Source organism: Sciurus carolinensis, chromosome 6 (genome assembly GCF_902686445.1).
Source record: "Sciurus carolinensis chromosome 6, mSciCar1.2, whole genome shotgun sequence".
Taxonomy (NCBI): domain Eukaryota; kingdom Metazoa; phylum Chordata; class Mammalia; order Rodentia; family Sciuridae; genus Sciurus; species Sciurus carolinensis.
Window position 1 is genome coordinate 81,137,551 of NC_062218.1, and position 23,706 is coordinate 81,161,256.

At 36.6% G+C, this 23,706-nt stretch overlaps 1 protein-coding gene across 6 annotated transcripts in view; it reads left to right on the forward strand.

The window, feature by feature from the left end:
- Cast (calpastatin) overlaps positions 1-23,706 on the forward strand; it is a 112,785-nt gene that overhangs the window by 21,206 nt on the left and 67,873 nt on the right. For all 6 annotated transcript variants that reach the window (XM_047556369.1, XM_047556370.1, XM_047556371.1 and 3 more), the window contains exon 3: positions 18,308-18,379. In XM_047556369.1, the coding sequence (XP_047412325.1) occupies positions 18,308-18,379 (72 nt within the window). The remainder of the gene's footprint in view (positions 1-18,307; positions 18,380-23,706) is intronic.

The following is a 23,706-nucleotide window of genomic DNA, read 5'->3' on the forward strand; positions in this document are numbered from 1 at the left end:
GAACTGCTAGTATTTCCAGAATGAGGGGGGCCAGGGCAAGACCCTGACTAGAGATTGGCAGGATGTCAGTATTCTTCTGAGCTGCTTCTGGGGAGTGTGATAGAAGATGTCCATTGCACCATGGTTATGATTAAGAGGGTCCTGAATGGAGACTCTGTAGATGACTCTTCTTCCAGTGTACATAGATTTATGTGAAGAACAGCTGATAAAGAAGAAGAAGGAAGGGAGGAAGAGGGGAGAAGTTGGTGTTTCTTTACACAAGAAAGGATAAATGCTATGAAGAAAACTTTTGAGTGACACTTGGTCTTAGCAGGGGACGTTTGCTGGGTGGTGCGAGAAGTGAGGCCCTGAAGGAAGACAATTTCTTTGAAAATAAAAGAAAAACAAAGATTAGTAGTTGGAAGCAGTTTGTGATTCCTTAAGAAGGTTTCGAGATGTGAACTTGAAGCATCTTTAGATGGTGGAGCAAGTATGGCAGTGCAATCTGATTCCTGTACTGGTTTGCAGTTGGAATACCTTGGCGATGGCCCGTGGAGAACTTTGAGATTGGTCCGCAGAGCAGTAGGCACAAAGGCTGCCATACATTATCTGTTGTAGAGACTTCCTTTAAGTTAATATCAAGTTGTCTGGTTTTAGACTGTAGGACTTTGGGAAGAGGGCAGCTTTAGTTCTCAGTGCTATATGCCAAGTTAGGAGGATGGAGAGTTGTAGACAGATATTAGAGGAAACCAAAATAGTCGAAAACCTACAAGGCATAGTTTTACATTGGAACAAAATTTCTCTACAAAGATTACTTCCCTTTTGGTTCTTGTTTACAAAATAAGTCTTGTCTCATTATATTTGGCAGCAAGAAGGGTAATTGGCTACATAGTCTTTCTGAATTTCCTTAGCTGGAACTTTTCATGAGTCTTTTCAAAAGACTCTCAAGGCTAGAAAGGCAAACCAAGAACTCACCACCGTACTTTGTCTCCTGTACCAATAGATTTGGGTTCATTACAAGGTTCTTTACAAGGTCACAAATATGCCCTGAATTTCCCAGGCTTGCCAAGAAGTGATCTTCCTTTCTCACCCATAAGGCTGGGAACATGAAAGCCAGTACCAGGCTGATTTTTCCTACAGTGCTTTGTAATCATTGACTCCATCAAGTCAATCTTTGTTCCTTAAATCAGATTCTATACGTATTATATTCAAATAGGACATTCTAGTCAAAGCCTTGGTAATATAACCAATTTGTTTTCTCAATTATGTCTTGTTTTAAAGGAACATAGATTTTTATTGAATTTATGAAAATAATTATATTGCCATTGAAATAAGAACATTCAATAAAAACTTCCAAATTTTAAAAGGATCAGATAAAGAGTAAGGATAAGTGTTCTATTTTTTATTATAAAAGTATAATCTACTAAATTTTTACCCATACAAATAACTTAAGAGAAAAGGGAAAGGGGTTATTTATATCTGGAAATACAGAACAGAAAAAACCAGCAAAGTTTTAAAACAAAAGCTAATCCTTTTCTGTTCATTCAGTCCCATGTAGTTAATTCTTATACTGTTTGATCTTGGGTGAACAATTTTATACACTTCTAAATTTATGCACTTGCCTGCTGCTAAATTGCTGAGGCTAGCTTTGAACTCATGATCCTCCTGCCTCAGCCTCCTGAGCTGCTGGGATTTCTGGTGAGTGCCACTGTACTTTTCAAACCATTGTACTTTTCATATTAAGGCTTATTTAAAAAAAGGAAAAAAACTTTTAAATAAATCCATTCAAATCCTAGCCAGTTTGACTACACGAGATAAGTTCACTTCCACAAACCTTTTTCAAGTTTCTTATATCCATACAGCTTTGTTTTTTCCCTGACATTGTCTAACTCATCTGGAACAACCAGTCATTCTACCTTAGAATATAATTACTTTATTTTTCCCTTAACAAAAGCACATTCTATAAACCTTGCATACTTTTCACACAAAGTTGCTTCTTTTCACCCTTAGGGTTTCCAGAAGTTTCATTTATATATATTGGTCATAATTTTTAACCATTAGTGACCTTTCTTTTACAGAGAGAAGTAGAAAGTAGACAATTGTGAAACTCTGGGATACCAACATTGTGTAGCAGAGCAGCAAATGTTATGAATATACCATCTCACATTTTTTTTATTATTATTATTTTTATTTTTTACAGACTGCATTTTGATTCATTGTACACAAATGGGGTACATCATTTCATTTCTATGGTTGTACATGATGTAGACTCATGCCATTTGTATAATCATACATGTACGTAGGGTAATGATGTCTATCTCATTCCACCATTTTTCATACCCCCTCTCATTTCCCTCTGTGTAATCTAAAGTTCCTCCATTCTTCTCTCACCCCCCCCAACCCCCATTATATATCATCATCCACATATCAGGGAAAACATTCAGCCTTTGGTTTTTCACTTAGTATGTTATTCTACTTAGCATGTTATTCTCCAATTTCATCCATTTATCTGCAAATGCCATAATATTATTCTTCTTTATGGCTGAATAATATTCCATTGTGTATACATACCACAGTTTCTTTATCCATTCATCTGTTGAAGGGCATCAAGGTTGGTTCCACAATCTAGTTATTGTGAATTTGAGCTGCTATAAACATTGATGTGACTGCTTTACTGTAGTATGCTAATTTTAAGTCCTAAGAAGACATACAGGCCATCTCATAATTTTATAGGCATAAGCTGTTTCTTTTCTTTTTTTATTAAATTTCTTTTAACTGGTACATAAAAATCATAAAAATCCTGCATATTAATGGGATTATATGGTGTTTCATTACATAGTATATGTAGTGTAATGTTTAAATTGGGTAAACATATCTCCTCAAATACTTGTTATTTCTTTACTGTAAGACTCTTTCAAAATCCTTTCCAGCTTTTGTAAATATACAATAAATTATTGTTATATATATTTACCCTATTGTACATCTGCTCCTTACATGCAGTTTCGTACTACAATGTTCCATGTGGCAAAAAGAATATGTTGATTAAGAGACAACAATTATACTTAGCCTCTCCATGTACCATATAAAAATAAGATGCCAAAAATGTACAAACTTAAACATAGTAGGGAATGTTTCAGTAGTCTATTTTATTTAGGAATGATTTAGATATTTAATGAATATCTATTACTTAACATAAACCTAAGGTTGAAAGTTATGTGTTTGGGAACTGCTTTCAGGCAGACATACTATAATACCAAACAAAGCTAGCCATCACCTCAAGATATTTCCCAATTCTTAAAAATAGTATTTTTGATTAACAAACCCAGATAAAATAAAATTATATATACTCATTTTTATATTTAATGCTAATAACTCAGAAAACAACTTTCTTTTTACATCTCCATTCCTTTTTTATTTCTTACTTTTTTCTGTCATATTTTTATTGGTGCATTATAGTTGTACATAATGGTGGGATTTGTTGTTACATATTTGTACATGCACACAATATGGTATGTATTTTGGCCAATATCATTCCCCAGTATTTCTTCTTTCCCTTCCCTCCACCATCCCCCTGATCCCTTTCCTCCACTGATCTCCCTTTTGTTTCATTAAATCAGTAATACTAAATAATTTTATTTACCAAAGATTTATCCAAATTCTTTATGGCTGAATAATATTCCATTGTGTATATATACCACAGTTTCATTTTTTGTCTTCTGGAAGTTTGGGAAATATTTAATTTAAATAAGTACTCATTTATCTCTAAGTCAATTTGAATAGAATTTCTTCAATGAATGTCCTAAATTAATTTGATATATGAGGTGGTCTTCAAAAGCTCTTGTGTTAATGAAGGAATGCTTGGAGATGAAATGATTGGATTGTGAGAACCTATAATCTCATCAGTCCATCCTACTTTGAATGAGCTGACTGGGTGGTAACTGGGCAGGTGGGCACGGCTGCTGGAGGTGAGCCCCTGGGGGCGCGCTCTGGAAGGGGCATCATTCTCCCTGTGACCCCTTCTCTCTCTCTTCTTTCTGATTGCCATGAGGGGAGCAGCTTCCCTCTGCCCTGCCTTCTGCCATGGTGTTTTGCCTCACCTTGGGCCAAGAACAATGAACTTAGCCAACTATGGACTAAACCTCTGAAACCATGAGCCCAAATAAACTTTTACTTCTCTGTGTTGTTCTTTTTGGGTATTTTGGTCATAGCAATTAAAAGCTGACTAACATATTTGGTAATGCCATCTGGGGTAGGAAAATATCACATATATAAAGTATGCATACATACAGGAACATACTTGCACAAACATACAAAAATGCAAAGGCCATATAGCTGTCACTCTACCATCTTAATTATTAATTAGGAAAAGATAACAATACAAAATTCACTGGTTTATTCACAGAGTCTTTTCTTTATGCACTTTAAATTTTAAGTGCATTGTGTTTCTCACAGATGGAACAAACCAAGGATACTTACTTAATGAGAAGACAATACTGTATAGCAACATTGGTGGGCAGGTTTTTAGATTTTCATTTGCCTTGCTATGTACTCTTATGGAGGCTATGGATCAAGTTTTAGACAAGTGACCCAGGAGACATTAAGCAGCTACCTGGATTTGTCCAAAGCCTCATTTGAGTGAATAAAATATCAAATTTGTTTCAAGTTAGCCTTTAACCTTTTCAGCCTCAGGCAGTTGCTTTTAGTGTCCCCAGTCCCTTGAGATCTCCCTAATGGGGTGGGGTCCTAAATTGGAAGCGACTATAGAGAACTGAGGATCTGAAGTGGGAAGGAAAATTCTGGCAGGGGTGTACAGAGGAGTGGAGGAGGTAGAGGTTCAAGGTGGGACGTGTCTAAGGATTTAAGGAAGCTCAGGGGGAATTAAAGGTGGTTAAGATGAGAAAGGAGGATGGGACCTGATAGGAAGGAAGGCATCTTGGAGGAGCCATTTTGGGGAGATCTTAAGTTTTCTAAAGAGAACATTAACATTTCAAATTATCTTCAGTAAAATCATACCAGCAAGAAGGAGGTAGAGAGCTGGAGGAGCTTGTGGTTGGCAGGGATTTGAGAAGAGGGGTTTCAAGTTCCCATGTGAGGGACACGATCAGATAGAACAGAAAGGCCTCATAGAGAGCCAGGGAGAAAAAAATTCAGCCCCGAAGCCCAGAAGAGGATCCCCACTGCTGGGAGAATTTTTCAGCCCAGAGCCAGGCCCAGGAGTCAGGGAATGAATCATCCCCTCTTCAAACAAAAAGCCAGGAAGATCTTCTAGTTCAGGAGGTACCTTTCTAAAGAAGCCTGGGATTCTCACCCAGCTTCAGAGCATGCATTCAGAATCTTAAGTGTAAATATCTGTCCTTACCAGCTTCACTGGGCATTGGTTCAGGGGCACTGAGACTTAAAATGGATCAGTCAAGAGGGAAGACAAATGCTTCAAAGGTGCATACCTAGGGTCAGGGGTGAGCGGTCAGGGATCAAATGATGCATCCATCCTATCCAAGTCACAGAACCATAACCGTTAAAGAAAAAAATTACTCAGGACACTTCTAGGGAATGGTAAGACAGACTTATTCAAGTCCATCTCTATGGGCATATGGACCATTGTAATGGGATTTTTCAGTAGGGGAAACAGATTGAACTCAACTCTAAAAGCAGTCAGAAAAATGGAGATTTAAAACCAAAGTACAGGGTGAGAGGTTGGTGAATGGAAACTGAAGAAGAGGAAACATCAGGGATAAGGAGAATCTTTGTATGACCGACATGCTGTATATTTTAATAAAGGTCTTGGGTTGTTTGGTACTGATCTCTGCCAAGCTTTAATAGGTAATTAGATTCATTAACTAATTAGACAATATCAACTTAGAAAGTGATTATTTGTAAAGATCTCACAGTGACTTCTAAACATACATTTATCTTAATCATTAGACTTCAAACTTCCTAGTGGTCATTCATATGAAGGTTGGCCTCCCTGGACTTTTTCTCTTACAAACCAAACCTCTGATTTTTAAGTGATCTCACTTGAGGTAAGGAGAAGAATGTATGGATTCTAGTAAATTACAGGAGTTTATTACTAAAATATGAAATCTTGTAAATACAGAAAAGTATATAGGACACTGAGAGCTAAAGGGATCTCATATTTGCATTTTGATTTTGGCTTCACTCAGTACTTGATAGAAAATTGCTTCTCTGAATATAATTTTGTCATTCACTTTCTTTCTTGCCCACTTTCATACAGTGAGTGGATTCAGTAGAATCTTAGATCATAAATTTGTTTATCTGAACAATGATGTAGAAGGGTGAATGACTGTTGAATTTAAAAGATATTGATATACTGCTAGCTATAAGGAGACATTGCTGAAATAGCTGCTTGAATGCTAAACATATACTTCAGGTGACACCTGGTGGCCAGAATGGGTAATTTCATACTGTGGTTCAGTGTTTAAAAAATTATGGAATAAATTATTTCTTGCCTCAGCAGTGATAACACATTGTTAACTTTGTCTTTCTCGATGCACATGTGTTGGGGTCTGTGTGTATTGAGAAGATTTGGTTTTGACTTTATATGTTCAAAATTGAATAATTGAAAAATCATAAATTATATGCTTGGAAATATCAGAAATGTGATTAGACTTTTCCTTTAATAAAAACATAAATGATATTTAGAAATGTTAAATCGATGACTAAGAGTCATGAATAAGAACTATTAAAATTTTTTGCCTTAAAAATTCAAATTCTAGGAATTTGTTCCAAGTATATAATCAAACATATGCTCAATGACTTATAGATAAGCATATTTATCATAGCTTCATTTATAATGATAACAAACCAACAGTGATGGAAATGTACAGAAGTAATGAATTGCTGAAATTGAGGCAGAGATGTAATGACTAAAGCATCTTTAATGCCAAACTCTGGAAAACATTTAATATCAGAGGAAATGTTTATGTTATTAAAAAATGAAATACCTACATTCCATTTGTTTCATACATGTAATATGTTTACATATTTTGTATTAACAAAGTAGAAAAAATAAGTAGTTGTCTTTACTGACAGGATTTTAAGTAATTCATATTTTTATGTCTACTTTTCTCCTTATGGTAAATATATTCTTTTAAGTAAGAAGAAAAAGAACAACAAGCAGCATAGGTAACAGAAGAAGAATAATGTAAGAGTGTTTTAACAATAATCAGAACCAATTCTGTACATCCGTCTGCTTAGATCTTAAAGGAAGAAGTGCTGTATACAGGAGCCTTTTTGCTTTGGAGCCCCTAAGGGTTACTTTGAGAACAAAGCTGCTTCTGAGTTCTGTGGGTGGGTGGGGCGGAGAGAAAGAGAAATGTACTTTGGGGGGACACGAATAAATGTTTTAGATAAGAACACACTATAAACACTTAAGCACAAAGACAGCTTAGCGAGCAAGAATTCTTAAATATTTTTAGTTCATACTCTTTGAAATCAATCTGATGGAAACTGTGATCTTTTCTCTGAAAACTACATACACATATGAATACAAAATCACCTCCAAAAAATGTAGCATGCAATTTAAAGAGCTTTATAGATTCAAACCATCCCAACCCCTGCAGGGGTCATCTTATCCATAGATAGATTTAGAAGGCACCTTGGAATAGTATTTTGTTGACGTGTAAAAGTACACCCTTGAGAAATTTCTTAACCTTTGAGTTAAGCATTGCCCTCCCCTGGGTCTTGTTTTAAATGGTAGGTATGCTTACAAAGGATAAAATATTAATTATTACCACCTTAGTAAGAAGGAATTTGAGAGAAAGCAAAATAACTTATGTAAGGCACTATTTTTCTGTAGATTTGCTAAACATGGTAAAGAACTGAGATCACTGAATAATAATAGGTAATACTTATATAGGCATTATAGACATATGCACACATATCCCCTATAGTAACCCTCTTCTACTTAGGAAATCGAGGCACACCTTGACAAAAGGATCAGTCCAAGGTCACATGGTATTTATTAGTGTACTCAGAAATTAAATTTACTTTCAGAATATTTGGTTACTAGTATCTTATACAGATTTTAAAAATAATTTATATGAAGTATTCTACTTTAAAATATGGAGGCCAATTACATACAATTTTTTACTACTATTGTTAAGTTTTGTGTTTCACTTCTCTAACTCTTCATTCCCCTTTCATCCCTGTGTCCTGCCTTCTTTTCATTCAAGATCATATAGTAAACCAAATCATTCCAATTCCCATGATGTGGGTAAAGCTTTTCCCTCTGTAGGTAGGAAATGAGTCCAGAGAGAAGCTAATCAAAGCAGAGGCACAGCCAGGAGAAGACCACACTTTTCTGATTCCTGGTCAGTGCAGCCACCCCTAGACTAGAAAGGCTTCCCTTGAGGATTCTACCTGAGATAGTGAATGAAACGGAATGTTCACAAAAAATTCAGATTTGCTGGAGAGTGCGTGCTCACCAGAGTATGTGTTATTACAGCCATTAATCCTGGGGCGTTTTGTTCACTAAGTGAACTTCTTTGTAATATTATGAGTTAATAAGACATTCTTATTGTGACTTACTGGTCAGTATTTCCTACAATCGATATATCCTTTTAACTGCTTTGCATTTGTAATAGCACACATTTAAACTTCTTTTTGTAATAAAAGTAACTTGTACTTAGTTGTAGACTACTTAAACCCCAGTATAAAAGAACATTTATAAATACGAGTCATAGTTTTGTAATTGCTAGTGTTGGGGAATCTTCCTGTCCTTTTTGAAAGGCAATCTTTTTCCAGAAACTATTTTCAAATAAAGCAGATGTTTTCATATGAAAATAGTACTTGTCATTTTTTAGGGTGACTATTAATCAATGGAATTGATTTGGTAACAAATATATCAAAACTTACATATTTTAATGAAGGATTTTATCCTGAAAATACTATACTTTATCAAGTCTAATATTTCATTGATTCAAAAACACACCAACTTGAAAATGCTAAGAAATAAAAACTATCAGATTCTAAACAAATCATTTTTATATTGATTTTAAAATATGTTTTTATGCAAGACATAAAACAGGAAAGACAATAGTGACTTCAAATCAATAAAATTCAGTAGCAACCTGAAAAGTTTTATATAGCTGCTTTTTATTGTTCTTTCCCTTTCACTTTTCTCATTTTTTTTTCACTAAATCAATATTATACATTTTGTTAGCCTCTTATATTGACCTGATATGAATACGATTAACCTCAGTACTTCCAAAAACTTAAGTGTACACTCAGAAGATAAATATTTATTTTACTTTTGAGGATATTCAAACAATGTGTTGCAGTTTCTATAGACAATTCAACAGACAGGGTTCCAAAAAAGTTTTGAGTAATTTTTGAGCTTGCTAGCTGCCGAGTTCAACCTTTGAAGTTTTCAACACTCAAGTAGATGTGTATGCTTTTGTGTACTTCTGTGCTCAAAAATTGAGTCATATAAGCATTCAGTTTGTTGCTTATACATCATTGTGAGCTGGAGAGTCACCCGGGCTACTCTCTCTCAAGGACTTCCAGAGGATATTTGCCATTGTTTTGGTGAAAAGGTGGATTAGCTCCCTCATTTGTTCATTTTAAAATTTTTTCTTTTTAGATATACATGACAATAGAGTGTGTTTTGACAAGTTATACATACATGGAGTATAAATTACACTAATTAGGATCCCATTCTTGTAGTTGTACATAATGTGGAGTTTCACTAGTCATGCATTCATATATGAACATAGGAAAGTTATATCTGATTCATTCTACTGTCTTTATTATTCCCATTCCACTTCTCTTCATTTCCCTTTGTCTAATCCAGTGTACTTCTATTGCTTCCTTCACAACCCCCTATTGGGTGTTAGTATCCACCTATCAGAGAGAACATTTGGCTTTTGGGTTTGGGGGATTGGCTTATTTCACATAGCCTGGTAGTCTCCAGTTCCATCCATTTACTGGCAAATGCCATAATTTCATTCTTCTTTATGGCTGAGTAATATTCCATTGTGTATATATACCACATTTTCTTTATCCACTCTTCTACTGAAGGGCACCTAGTTTGGTTCCATAGCTTGGGTATCATGAATTGAGCTACTATAAACACTGATTTGGCTAAGTCACTGTAGTATGCTGATTTTAAGTCCTTGGGGTATAAACGAAGGAGTGGGATAACTGGGTCAAATGGTGGTTGTATTCCAAATTTTCTGAGGAGTCTCCATATTGCTTTCCAGAGTGGTTGTAGCAATTTGCAGTCTCACCAGCAAAGTGTGAGTGTACATTTCCCTTCACATCCTCATTTACTCATTTTTAGGTAACTTGAGAATGCAGAAGAGAATCACTGGATGGGAGGAAGCAGAGACTCAGACCAAGTTCCAAACCATGATCATGCCAGGGAAAGACATTTTCTTATCTGGGACAGGAAAAGATGCTTACCCCCCACAGGTGGATGGAATTATCACTGAATGTCTATGGGGAATGGAAAATCGAAATGCAAATTACACCTTATCTCATACCCAACCCTCACTAGGAATTTGTTCAGCTTTTTTAGATTGGTAGGTTTATAGTTTTTGTAAAATTTGGAAGCTAAATACTTTTTCTTCAAATATTTTTTTCTTTTCAACTCTCACCTCCTCTTAGAGACTGCAACTATACATGAACCAGCATTTCAAAGTTGTCCTTCAGCTCACTGATGCATTGTTTGGTTTCCTTTACTCCTTTTGCTGTCGGTGTATCATTTTGGGTAATTTCTATTGCTATGTCTCCAAATTGTTTTCTTCTGCAATATCTGATAAGTTCTTAGTTCCTCTCAGTGTATTTTTAATCTTAGACATTATATATTTTTTTTATTTCTAGAAGTTTGATTCAGATCTTTTTAAAAAAATATGTCTTCCATATCTCTTCTTAACACATTTTTTAAAAGCTTTTTATTTTTAAATAATTATGAATCCACAGGAAGTTGCAAATACATCATGGAGAGGTATTTGTACTCTTCACCCAGTTCATAATTGATTGCTCTTATGTATCTTTATAGCACAATAACCAAATTAGAAAACTGACAGTATGCACATATGCACAATATGTGTACATAGCTCTCTGGCATTTCATCACATATGTAGATCCGTGCAGCCATGACTGCAATCAAGACACTACTCCAGGACCACAAGAAGCACGCTTTTTGAACATTTTATTTTTGTATGTATGGAACATAAAGCTGTAGTTTTCTGTTTTATGCATGCCTTATAATTTTTTATTGGTTGCCAGAAAGATGGGTATTTATTTGATGTTGTTGAAGTTTTTTTGACCTTTGCTCTAGGACACAGTTTGTTTAAAAATATTTTGATCCTTTTGGGATTTGATTTTATGCTTTGATTGGTTAAGCCAGAGCACCCTGTAAAGGAGGGCTGATTTTTTTTTTAGTACTGACGTGACACCCTTCTGAAGACTCCACCCAGTGGTTCTGACTGGTGAGGACACTTGCTTTCCCTGGCTGTCTGGACCCCTAGGGTTGCTCCTCTGCTCCTTGGGTGTTCTTTCCCTACCCAGCAGCCTACGCAGCAGCTCTCCAGAGCTCTCTCTTGCAGCTCTCTGATACTCTCCCCAGTAACTGGAGCCTCAGCCTGCAGAACTGCCATCTCTACCTCCTCAACCCAAGGAGACTGCAGCTGCTCTGCCAAGTCCTTCCTGCCACCTGGACCCCAGGCACTAAGCTGTAGCAATTAGTGTTCATTTCCTTTTGTTTCTTACTCAAAGAACACTGTACTGTGAGGCCTCTTGTCCAAGGTCTGAAAACCACTATTTCATATTTTTTTTTCTCTCTTTTAGTATAGAAATACTTTGCACTTCTAAGTCTAAATTCTATTAAGAAACTTTAATCATGTAGAAAGGTAAAACACCTCTATTGTTGAAAGGATATAGCCCAGTTTACAAATTTAAGTTCATTCATTTACTATGAAGGTGCCTAAGTGCAGTTTTGGGGTTTAGTTCTTAAATTTTTCCCATTCACAAGCCTGAACTCTGCCTTGCTTCTTTGTTCATATGCTCATGAGTTTAGGTGTTCTCCAGGTATTCTGCTGATGTTTAAATGTGCAACAAAACTGTTGAAATCACCTGTGCAGTATCCTGACCCACTGCTGCCCTATAGCATCTTAAAAGGGCTCATGAAACTCTGGACACACATTGAGGTCAGGCTATTCCTGTTTTGTTGACCTTGAAGCCTCCCCCCCTACACACACACCTGTGTGACTACATAGGTACCTGTGGGACACACCAGAGCATGGACTAGAGGAGGCTTTATCTTTGACATCAGGTGTGTGAATACCAGAATCAACTCTTCAGGCTCTGGCTGGCCGCACTCATTAGAGAGGCTATGATGTTTGGATATAAGGCATCTCCCCAAAGCGCCTATGTTAATGCAGGAATACCCAGAGGTGAAATGTGAGAGATGTAACTTACTCAGTCCATCCTAGTGTGAACCAACTGACTGGATGATAACTGTAGGCATGTGGGGAGTGACTGGAGAAGGTGGGTCACTGGAGTATGCCCTGGAAGGGTTGTTCTTCCCTGCTGCCCTTTCCTACTTCACTTTCTCTGCTTCCTGGCTGCTGTGAATGGAGCTGTGCTTCTCTGCCATGCCCTTCCACCATGATGTTCTGCCTTACTTTGGGCTCAGAACAATAGACTCAGCTGACCATGAACTGAACCTTTAGAATCGTGAACCAAAATAAACTTTTCCTCCTTTAAGTTATTCTTGTCAGGTATTTGGGTCATAGTTATGCAAAGCTAACACAGAGGCCTTCCAGCATTAACCCTATAAATGGTCCTGGGTTGTTCTTCAATAGCATTTATTTAGCAGACATAGTATGTTTGGCCGTGGGCTAGTTGCATCACATTTTTGATTTTACGTAATCATAGGGCCAGGAATAGCATGGTTCCACTAGTCGGAATAGCTAGATAGCATATCCAAAGAGTGTTAGTTCAGTGTTGAAAAAAGGTTAGTCCTACTTGTGTATTAATAAAACAAACCTTTTATCTACTTTATTCTCACACCCAAAGCAGAACACTTGGTCACCAAAATGTGTGGCAGTTCCTCCTATACTAAGCAATTCATTTCTCAGCAGACACCAACTGAGTGTCCTACTGTTCACCTCAGTTTTGACATTGACCAGAGGTGGTGTAGACCCCACAGACTAAGGACTATATTCCACAAGGCTGTGTCTACTTCAGATGCCAATAACAAATCCTCGGTTGTCCCATAATCCCTTCCTTGGGTTTGATAATTTGCTAGAGTGCTCAAGAAGTTCTAGAAAACACATTAAACCATTTATTAAATAATGAAGATCATAATAAGGGACTCAGATGAAGTGGTAAATAGGATAAGGTGTTGACAGGTCCTGGGCCCAGAAACTTCTGTCCCTGTGGAGCTGAAGTGTGCCACCCTTCCGGCACACAAATGTGTTCTCCAAACTGAAAGCTTTCTAAACACTGAACTTTGGGGATTTTTCAGAGGCTTCATCTTGTAAGAATAATGAGTTATTAACTTTATTTCCAATCCCTCTCTCCCTTCTGCAGAGAATGGGAGATGGGGATGAAAGTTCATGCTTCTAATGGCTTCTGGTGACCAGCTCCCACAAGCCCACTAAGAGTCACCTCACTAGAACAAAAGACACTCCATCACCCAGGAAATTCCACAGGATTTTAGAACCTCTGTCAGAAATCAGGACCAAATACCAGAACCAAAGATCCTCCTTGCACTCCTGTGTTCCAGAAAATTACAAGATTTTTTAGGAGCTCTGTGCCAGGACTAATATTTATTTATCAGTATATCACACTATCACTATTCTAAAGATTGCTCTGGTACAACCTAACCCAGTTTAAAAGCAAATTTCAAAAAAATCAAGCTATTTCCAAGTAGTTTAACTTAACTGTGTCCCACTATTAGAATAATGGGCTAGTTCTAACAGGGGAAAATCACATTTTTTCCATCCAGTAAAAAACAAAACAAAACAAAAAAGTTGTTTCTTCTGGATATGTAAATAATACATGCTTAAAGAAGGTTTTCAACACCCTCTAAATTCTCTCATGAGTTAAAACTAGATTGATCTTTGGAGTTGCCATGGAAGGTCAGTCTGTTCTGTTGCTACCTATATAAGAACTCTGGAGCTCTGTCTTTAAAGCAGGAATTTCTAACCCATGGGTCACAGACCTCAGGACATATCTCATTTAATGCTCAAAATCACCTTTGAGATATGAGTAGAGTCATTCACATTATTCAGATAAGGAAGTTGGTTGTTTAGAAATGTTTATAAGCTTGACCAAAATCTCATAGCTGGCATTTGTTTGGCCAGAATTCTTAAGACGTACATGAAAGGTGTAAGACTATTATCCTAGAGAATGTGGCACCTTTCTGTGCATAGTCACCATCTCAGGAGGCTTCACTTAAGGGGACCTTTGCTGAGATTTCAGGTAGCAATGACATAGCAACTCTGCCTGGTCCTTGAATCTTAGTTGTTATTTTGAAAATAGATTTTAAGACTTGAGTTCTGAGTCACTCAGTATAAAACTTTTATGATGATCTAAAATAAACATACAAAAAGTTATGCAATTAACTCTTCATGCCTTCCTGTAACGCCAGATACAATTCATCTATCTGTATATTTTCTAGTGAGCTTCTTGGCCCAAGCAGAAGGTGTCTGTTTTGCTGACCTCTTATTTGAAAGACTGATCCACTTTTGGAGATGAGGCAGCTTCTTCTAGCAGTAGTGTGGATTCCTAGTTTATGAAAACAGGACCTGTGTATATTAATAGTCTGCTAATGCCAGGTGCCGTAGCAGATGTCTGTAATCGCAGCAGCTCTGGAGGCTGAGGCAGGGGGATTGAGAATTCAAAGCCAGCCTCAGCAACAGCTAGGTGCTAAGCAACTCAGTGAGACCCTGTTTCTAAATAAAATACAAAAGAGGGCTGGGGATGTGTCTCAGTGGTTAAGTGACCCTGCATTCAATCCCTGGTACCTGCCCCCCACCAAAAAAAAAAAAAAAAAAAAAAAAAAAAAGTCTGCTACTGAGCAGGAGGGTTCACAGGTTCCTGCCAGTGGACCAGACCTGGTGCCTTAGAGTCCGGATCCAGTAGAGGCAAATAAGGCATGGAAGAAGACACGGCTGTTCCTGTCAATCCTTAGAACTGAGTACCTGTGACATGCTGAACTGCAGGCAGGAAATGACTCAGCCAGGCCTGAGAACAGAAACAAGAGACAAGAGGCAGGATGTTCCTGGCAGCTTACCTTCCACAAAACTCAGCAAAGGGGTACACATAAATATTAGAAAGAATGTGATTGGTTAGCAAGGGAAAATCTTCTAGAATGCTTTTAGTCTATGTAAATTAATCTATGGGAAAATAACCCCAAGTTTAAATTTATCATAGGATTAGTATTTTCACATAACATCGCAATCATTTTGGGGACTAGAGCATACCTATGGTTGGGACAAATACGATATGAAATTGTTTTGAGAATTTGCACTTACTTTGGGTACATGAACTCCATTCTGCCCTGGCTTTTTCCAGTTCCTCCAATATATCAAACCCATTCCTACTTCAGGGTCTTTGCACAAGCTGCTTCGTCCACTTAGATGCCTATTCTCCCCTGGCTCACCTTTACAGGATTGACTTCTTCATGACAGTCAGGTCTCAATCAAATACCATTCTGTCCATCTTGTCAGAAGCAACACTCAGCCAGTCACTATTTCATTCCACTATTTTATAGTCTATTCAGCAGTCATCGTGCTTCAATAACGTCTTGTATCTTGTTCATGCATTTAGAGACTGAGTCCTCCTACTGGAATGTAACTGCTGTGAGAGGAGTGCTTTTTCTATTTAATTGGCTATTTTATCTCTACTGCCTAGAATACGCCTGGCTCATAGTGAATAAACAAATGAATGAATGCATGAAGTCAGACACAATTCAAGAAAGGAAACCAGATCTTATACGTCAGCTGAAACAACCTGTAACTAAAGTATGGTTCCTAACTAACTGAAAATAAGAAGTCTATGTTCTATATAGGTATGCATTACTAAGCTTTTATACTACATTTTACAAAGGGCTTAGTAAGCATTACCAAAAAGATTAATGAAAAATCATATTTACAAATTCTACTCTTGTTCCAGCTGAACTAAATTGGTTGTCTGTAGACTGTACACTGAATCCATTTATACAATATAGTTATCAACAGATTGTTTAATACACTTAATAAGTTAAAAAGCCTTGCAAAATGGATGAAATTCAGGTCGTGTCCTTCTTTTACCACTTCTCATGTCACACCCATGTTACAAGCTTTTTAGCAACTCTTGGTTTCTCTCATATTTATCTACGGTTTCTTTCCCCTTGGTTGATGGCAGTATGTGTGTGCTTGAGAGAAACTATTTATTTATTCAAAAATGCCTGAGGGTCTGCAACTCCTGCAGATTTCTCTGAGGCCTCTAGATTCCATTTTATAAAAACATGTATCACCCTGGTGATCTCCCTGAATGCTTTGAGAACAGTTAACCAGTGGCTGCATAGAGATTATACAGGGAGGACAGAAAGATAAGTTTTGATTTTTCTGCTTGCTAAGGTAGTATTTACCCCAAAGGAAAAGAAGACTTCAGACCAAACTTTCATATCTGGCAAAAAAAAAAAAAAAAAAAGAAGCAATAAAAATTTGACTAAGTCTTTCAACAACTGGTAAAGAATTAAACCAAATTATTCTTAGTTATACATATGAAAATTTTTGCTGCATAAATACAGAGTAATTTCATGTGTTATATATCAGCTAATTAATGCTTTCATCTCTTGTGTATTTGATGCTTATCATACTTTTTCATGTATTATAGATCTTGGACTATAATCTCACAATTTTACATTATAAAACTTTAGAATTTTTATGTTTGCTTCTTTGGAATATAGATATTAAAAACTAGGAAATATAGGATATGAGTGCCTTGTTGAGAAAGCAGCTGTATTTTATGTTTTCTTTTTTGCTCACTTGCTTTCCTTTTCTCAGTAAAAATATTTGTATAAGAAAATATGAAAGTGCCCAAGAAGGAATCTTTTTAAAATCTTTTTCAACCCCACCATTAGAAAATGTGACCCCATAAGAACTTCAGGAATGATAATATACATACTATTTTATAATGTGACTTTCATTTATATAAAATAGGAATAATGTGCTTTCATTTGATGCCATGTACTTTTAAGAAATGACTTTTAATAGCCACAGATATTTCATTCTGTAGCTCTGTCATGGCATAACCCCCTATTGTGGGAGTATACGTAGGTGAGGGAAAAGGTCTGAAGCAGACATCATTTTATTAGTTGTGGCCATGGCCGAGTTATTTATTCATTCCATTCCTCATTCTCTCACTTATAAAATGGGAGTAACAACACTAGTAACTTTATGTCAGTTAATGTAAAGATTTTGAAAGATATTGCAGATAGTACTTAAAACAGAGCTCTCGGGCTAGGGTTGAAGATCAGTGATAGAGTGCTTGCCTGGCATGTGCGATGCACTGGGTTTGATTCTCAGCACCACATAAAGTAAGTAAAACAAAGGTCCATTGACAACTAAAAAATGATTTTTTAAAAAGAAGAACTCTCAGAAGCTCTAATAAATATAATAATTGTATCTAATAATAAATAGAATTATAGCCTACTTATAGTCTTATTAATACTAAATAGTATTATAAGACTATTATTTAAGCATTGTTATTTAAGCATTGGTATTATTAAAGCTTTGTTAACTATAATTCTATTATTCTAATTTTTAATTGTTATTCTACCTGGCATATCATAAATTCTCAAAGACTTATTATTATTGCTTATATTGTTTTCAGCTTTTTGTTGTTACAATGTTGTGATGAATATCTTTGAATAAAAAGTCTTGCTCTTTTCTTAATCACTTCCCTATGGTAGATTTTTACAAGTAGAATCATATTTTAATATACTGCTAAATCAACCCTGCAGAGGCTTACCGGTGCCCAGTCTCCACAAAGGCAAGAGGGGTACTGCTGCACAGTGAGTGATGTTTCTGGAAGTGCTTTATGGGGGGGAATGACAACCGCCCGTGAGACGTTTTTTGTGGTTCTCCGGAATCGTTGAATATTGAACAACTATGATTTATGCAACTTACTCTTCCTTTTCATTATTATATACTGTCCAGGCAAAGTTATGAAGAATTAAAAACTTGTTTACCTTGGTGCGTTTAACATATTAGTCTGGTTTTTGCTTGAGAAGATATTTGTATTAATATGAAAGTTAGTACTTTGTTAAGGTGTTGTCCCCCATTGAAACTAATGTTTTCTCTTTTTCAAGAAAAAAGTAACAAACCTTGGGAGCAGTCAGCCCTCCAGAGGCCACGCTGGTGGGACAACCTCAGCCACAAAGGTCAGTCATTTCCTGAATTTGAGAAGACCTCTATTCTACCCTAACTCTACAGGGGTATCCCCAGTGGGTAGGGCCTGTACAAGAGGCAAACAGTGTCCATTTATCACTGGCATTTTTTGAACAAAGTTTCATTTCTCTGTTGGAGACAAGAATGTAATTTCTCTCTTTTGAGGGGGTGGGAGGGGACAGGGCTCTTGCTGTGTTGCCCAGGATGATCGTGAACTTGTGGGTTCAAGCAATTGTGTCTTAGACTCCCGAGTAGTTGGGACCGCAGGAGTGTACCACTGTGTCCATCTATGTAATTTCTTCACAATGATTAGAATGATTTGAAATTTAGCAAAACCATTTGTTATAATTATTCCTGGCATATAATAATAAGTATTCAGTAGATATTATCACAAATACCTATTGATTAAATCCAACTTTTGCATATAGTGCAAATAGAAATAATTCTCTTTTTACTTCTTCAGAAAATAAAACCCCCATCATGAGCATGAACCACACCAGGATTCCTACTAAAGCTCTTGATAATTCTTATGTAATCCCTTCACAGCCTTAGTATTATTATGCCTTTACATCTAGGGAAACCAGGGCTGAAAGAGGCTAAGTAAACTCAACATGGTCACAAAACCAAAATAAAAGTAGATTTCAAGCCTGGGTTTCCTGCTCACACAAGGTCCTTGGCACAGCTAGATCCCATAAGCTCTGGCTAAGCATATTTTGTTAATATAAAACTTCAAAGTTTTGCAGCTTATTTTTTAAAATCATGGATACATCACTTTTCAAGGCAAGAAACTATAATTTTATCTAGTCATTTTTAATAAAATGATTGTGTTTGGCCTGTTTCCACTTTGTGGTCTTCCAGTGTCGCAGTTTATCTAAGACCTTAGTATATTTCAGGATTATCTATACAACTATTTTACATAAGCACTTTTTTCCCTGTAAAATTGGTGGCTATCCTATGGAAATCTGTGAGCTTTTTAATTTATGTCACTTATTTGATAAAGAGTTAATATGCTAGTATTTCCCCAGAATTCCAGGATTTTTAAAGGTGCCAAAACCAAGAACCTGCTGAGAAGTTATAAGAGGCTGAGTCCTCTAAAGCTGGGTTGGGCACAGTAATACCGCCCTAATTTTAGGTATTGAGTGTGCTTCATAGTACCTTTTCAATTCTCCCTACCAGCAAGAAAAAGGATGAAAATCATTGAAAGATGGCGAATTTTAAATACAGGGGGTAAATTGATGTTTGGGACTACTAAGGTTTGCTATCTTTTGGCCATTCTGTTACTGCTATTGAGTACCCTAGAGCATTGTTGCTGGCTGGGTGAGAGATTGTCCATTCATCTAAGCAAACCTGAATTTGAGTTTCCTCTTTACCATTTATTTATTTAGTGCCACTGAGCCCCAGTTTCCTCATCAGGATGACATTAAGACTTCTCTAACACAGTCATTGTGAAACTGAAATGAAATAAAATATATAAAACACTGTGCCCTGGGCCTGGCATTTGATAGATGCTGGGAAAATATGTCTCTACTGTGATTCTTCTTGTCCTCATATTCTGTTGTTTGGAGGTCTCCAACTAGAAAAGGTTTTCCAAACGTCTTTATCTTTTATGGTGTTAAGACTAATATTTATCTTATCCCTCAATTATACCTCTAAAAATGAAAAGGCTCATTAGCAAAACCTACATACAATGATATTTAGTGAAATTATTTGCAAATGGTTTCCAGGATTACTATTATTTAAACTTTTGGAAGGTCAGTATGTTGTGGGAAACCACACCTAGTTTTTCTTGAACAGTCTTAGGGGTTGAAAGGCAAAAGAATCAGATCCTTTTCCATCACTTTTTTTCTACACCTGGAAGTTATCTTACAATCTTTTGGGAGTATAGATGATTATAAAAATGTGGTGCTCACTCTTCAGACCCTCTTCTGTCTTAAGAAGACATGGGAAAGGTAGCACAGTTGGCCACATGTTTATTGTTTTAGTATTTAAAAGCAAACTCAAAGTTCTTTCCTTGACCTCTTTCCCACCCCTGTTCTTGTCACTCAGTGTTGCTCTTTCTGTTTTTTTAACTCCCTTTCCTCCACCAGTTTCCTGAATGGTAGGTTTCTCAGGGTTTGTAACTCTTCCTGCCCGCTTCTGTCATGTTTAACATTCACAGAGTTGTAGAAGAAAAATTATAGATGCTTGCCTATTTCTTCTTTTGATGTTGGATTGAAACACTATAACTCAATATCAACATCTCTTTAAAAATCATCATTTCTAGGCCTCACTAAGAAAACTGAGGATATTGACATGTGTGAGAACCTGAAACCTTTTATTACACAATTGCCATAACGTATACCCAGGCAAAGTAACATTCTCCTAAAACAATCAGAAAAGGCATGCACAAATGGTGGATACAATTGACAACTAGCGTTAGTACTGGTTTTCTTAATTCTGGACACATTTAGCCTAAAAAATAAAATAAGTGCTAATTTTATAATATTGAGAAACACTTAACACCTGTCTTTAAAGATACTTATTTTGAAGCTTATGTGCACCTATGTGTTATAGAATGATTCCTGCATATTACAAAATTGTTACATGAGAATTCTTACAAAATAAGTAATTATGTCCATAACAATATTTCTTCTGTTATGCAATTCTAGACTTGGAAAATCCAAAGCTCATGAGTGCTACAGATATTTACAATTCAAACAATTATTGTAAAATGTTGAGTGCTTAAATTTCATATTTTGGTAAATTAGTAAAGAATGCTAATGAGGTTCCAGAAATTATGTAAGCTCTTATTAAAGTCAACATGAAAACAGTTGTGATCAATAATTAGTCATACAATTTTATTGCTGGAATAGTTCTCAGACAACATCTATTTTGACAATCAAAATAGATTCTTCTGAAACCAAGGTTCAAATTGCATTAGAAATGTGTCCATAGAAGACTACTGTTTATATGAATTGGTTAAAATCATTCCAGTTAGAATCCACTCCAATGAGTTTAAGTCAAAAGGGATTTCTCAAGGAATAGTGCGTAGTTGATAGGGAAATCTAGGTGCATCCAACAGAAGGAATCACTGTTCCTTACAGCCAGTAACAAGGCACGCAACAACCATTGGATTTCTCCTGATAAACTCTGATGCTTCCATAGCTTGACACCTAGCACATTCAGGACCAGATGCTAGAAACTCCACCAGTACCAGTCCTGATGACAAAAAGCCTTGTTAATAACGTTTTGTCCTGGAAATCCTCTGCACCTAGTTCGCCTCATTCTCCTACAGCTCATATATCTGATTAGCCAACATTAAGCCACACATCTTAATCCTGCTACAAGGAAATCTGGGGTTATGAATTTTCTGGATTCTACTCAGGAAAACATACTGATTAGATGGGAAATTATCAATATGTAGTGAAGGTTTTCAAATGTGTGGTTAGTTATCATAGACATCCACGATAGAAAGGAAAATAGGATAACTACCTACTTGAAGGAGAAGAAAATCACTAATAACAGCGTGTTCATCAATGTCAGGCATTTAAACAAAAGGCACAAACAAATTTTCACCCAGCCTAGAGAGGAAATAAGAATAAGCAGAGCTTAGGGAAATACTTCTGTGATTTGGGTCCTCTTCTGCTATAAATAGAATAAGCAGAGCTTAGGGAAATTCTTCTGTGATTGGGGTCCTTTTCTGCTATAAATAGCTCTGTTAACTTTGGCAACACAAGTCTGGCACTTTTCTAATCCATAGTATGAGTCAGGGGCTGGAAAGACTGCCATTCAGTGTCATAATCACTCCCATAGTGCCCTCAAACCATGTGTAAGATGACTGTGTGTGTTAGGAAAACATTTTATTTTAATAATTGTTCATATACTTTAGTAAGCTATAAAAAAGCAAAGTAGCATATGAAACTCCCATGAACATTTTTGCTTAAGATAAGGCTAAATTAAAGGCTGAAAAGTAAATATTTTTAAAATTATCTAAACATAATTATGAAACATTAAAAATATTGCATAGGTAATGTACAAATAAGTGAAGTTTGGGAAATAAGATTTGATTGGTAATTCTATTAACGTATATATTGAATAAGTGGGGTTTTTATTAAAATGAAGATTCTGGTTCAGGAAGTCTGGAGTGATGTGAGATCCTGCTTTTCTAACAGGATACCAGGTAATGCTGCTGACTTGGCAGCCACACCACAAGCAGCAGGGAGGCTGAGTTGGGCTGAATGTGGGAGTTTAGACTACCTGCACCTGAGATCATCTAAGTTTCAATTGGAGGATCTGGTTAAAATGAGGTTAGGGTTAGTTAAGAATTTCCTATCCATCAGAGTAGAGCAAGGGACCCAGGGTTTTATATATTTAATAGACACCCCCAAGTGCTTCAGCTGCACATGATCTAAAAACCACATTAGGAGAAAAGGATGACCCTTAGGGACCATGAAAGCCAGTTTCTCAGGGAACAGTTACCATCCCACTTCATCTCCAAGGAAGGGAACCCTTTCCACCCGGCCTACCAACATTAGGTCAAAATTGTGTGATTACTTGTGAACTCTTTAGGAGTACAGAAATACCTTCATTGAGGAAGATACAGCAGCTTAACCCTGAGGACAGTGGGGTTCAGGGTTTGTCCCTTTTGGGAACAAGTCACCGTGTACTGTTTTGTCACAGGAGAAATAAATATCAGAGTAAACTAGATGAGCTGAGGTTTTGTGAAAAGAAAAGATAATGCTAATGATTAATGAAAAAGAACGTTTCAAGCTATATTTTCATCAAGAAGAATTGTACCAGGGTCTTCTCAGGCAATTACAAAATTTTAGAGTTGGAAGGTCTCTTATTCATCAGCTTTATTTGACAGAGGGGTAAACAATGAAAATAAATAAGGGAGCTGTGAGGAATGCACTGAAGGAGAAACCAGAGGGACCCACTGACTGACTGCTTGGTGGAGTGGCTGGCAGGCTGTGTGGAGGAGTGTTCTACTTTTTTAATGCTTGCTGGCTGCCACCTCTGTTTTGGCTAAAGGCAGCACTGAGTCATTGCTCAGCTGTCACTAGCTAGGCCTGAGCTCTTTGTTCCTGAAACACTGGCCACCACCACATCCCCACTCTCTCCCCAGGCTCAGGGTCTAGAGTCTTTATTATGGTTGTGTATGGGTTCTGGGAAAAGTTGGCATTCCAACTTTAAAATTTAATGACTCTTCTTTAACTCCACTATTCATTCTATATTCATTAGTTGTCTTTCTTCTGTAAGAAAGAATGTTACCTTTCCCCCTATTTACTTATTTATACATTCACTTATGTGCAACAGGATAGACTTACAAGTTCATTTTTTA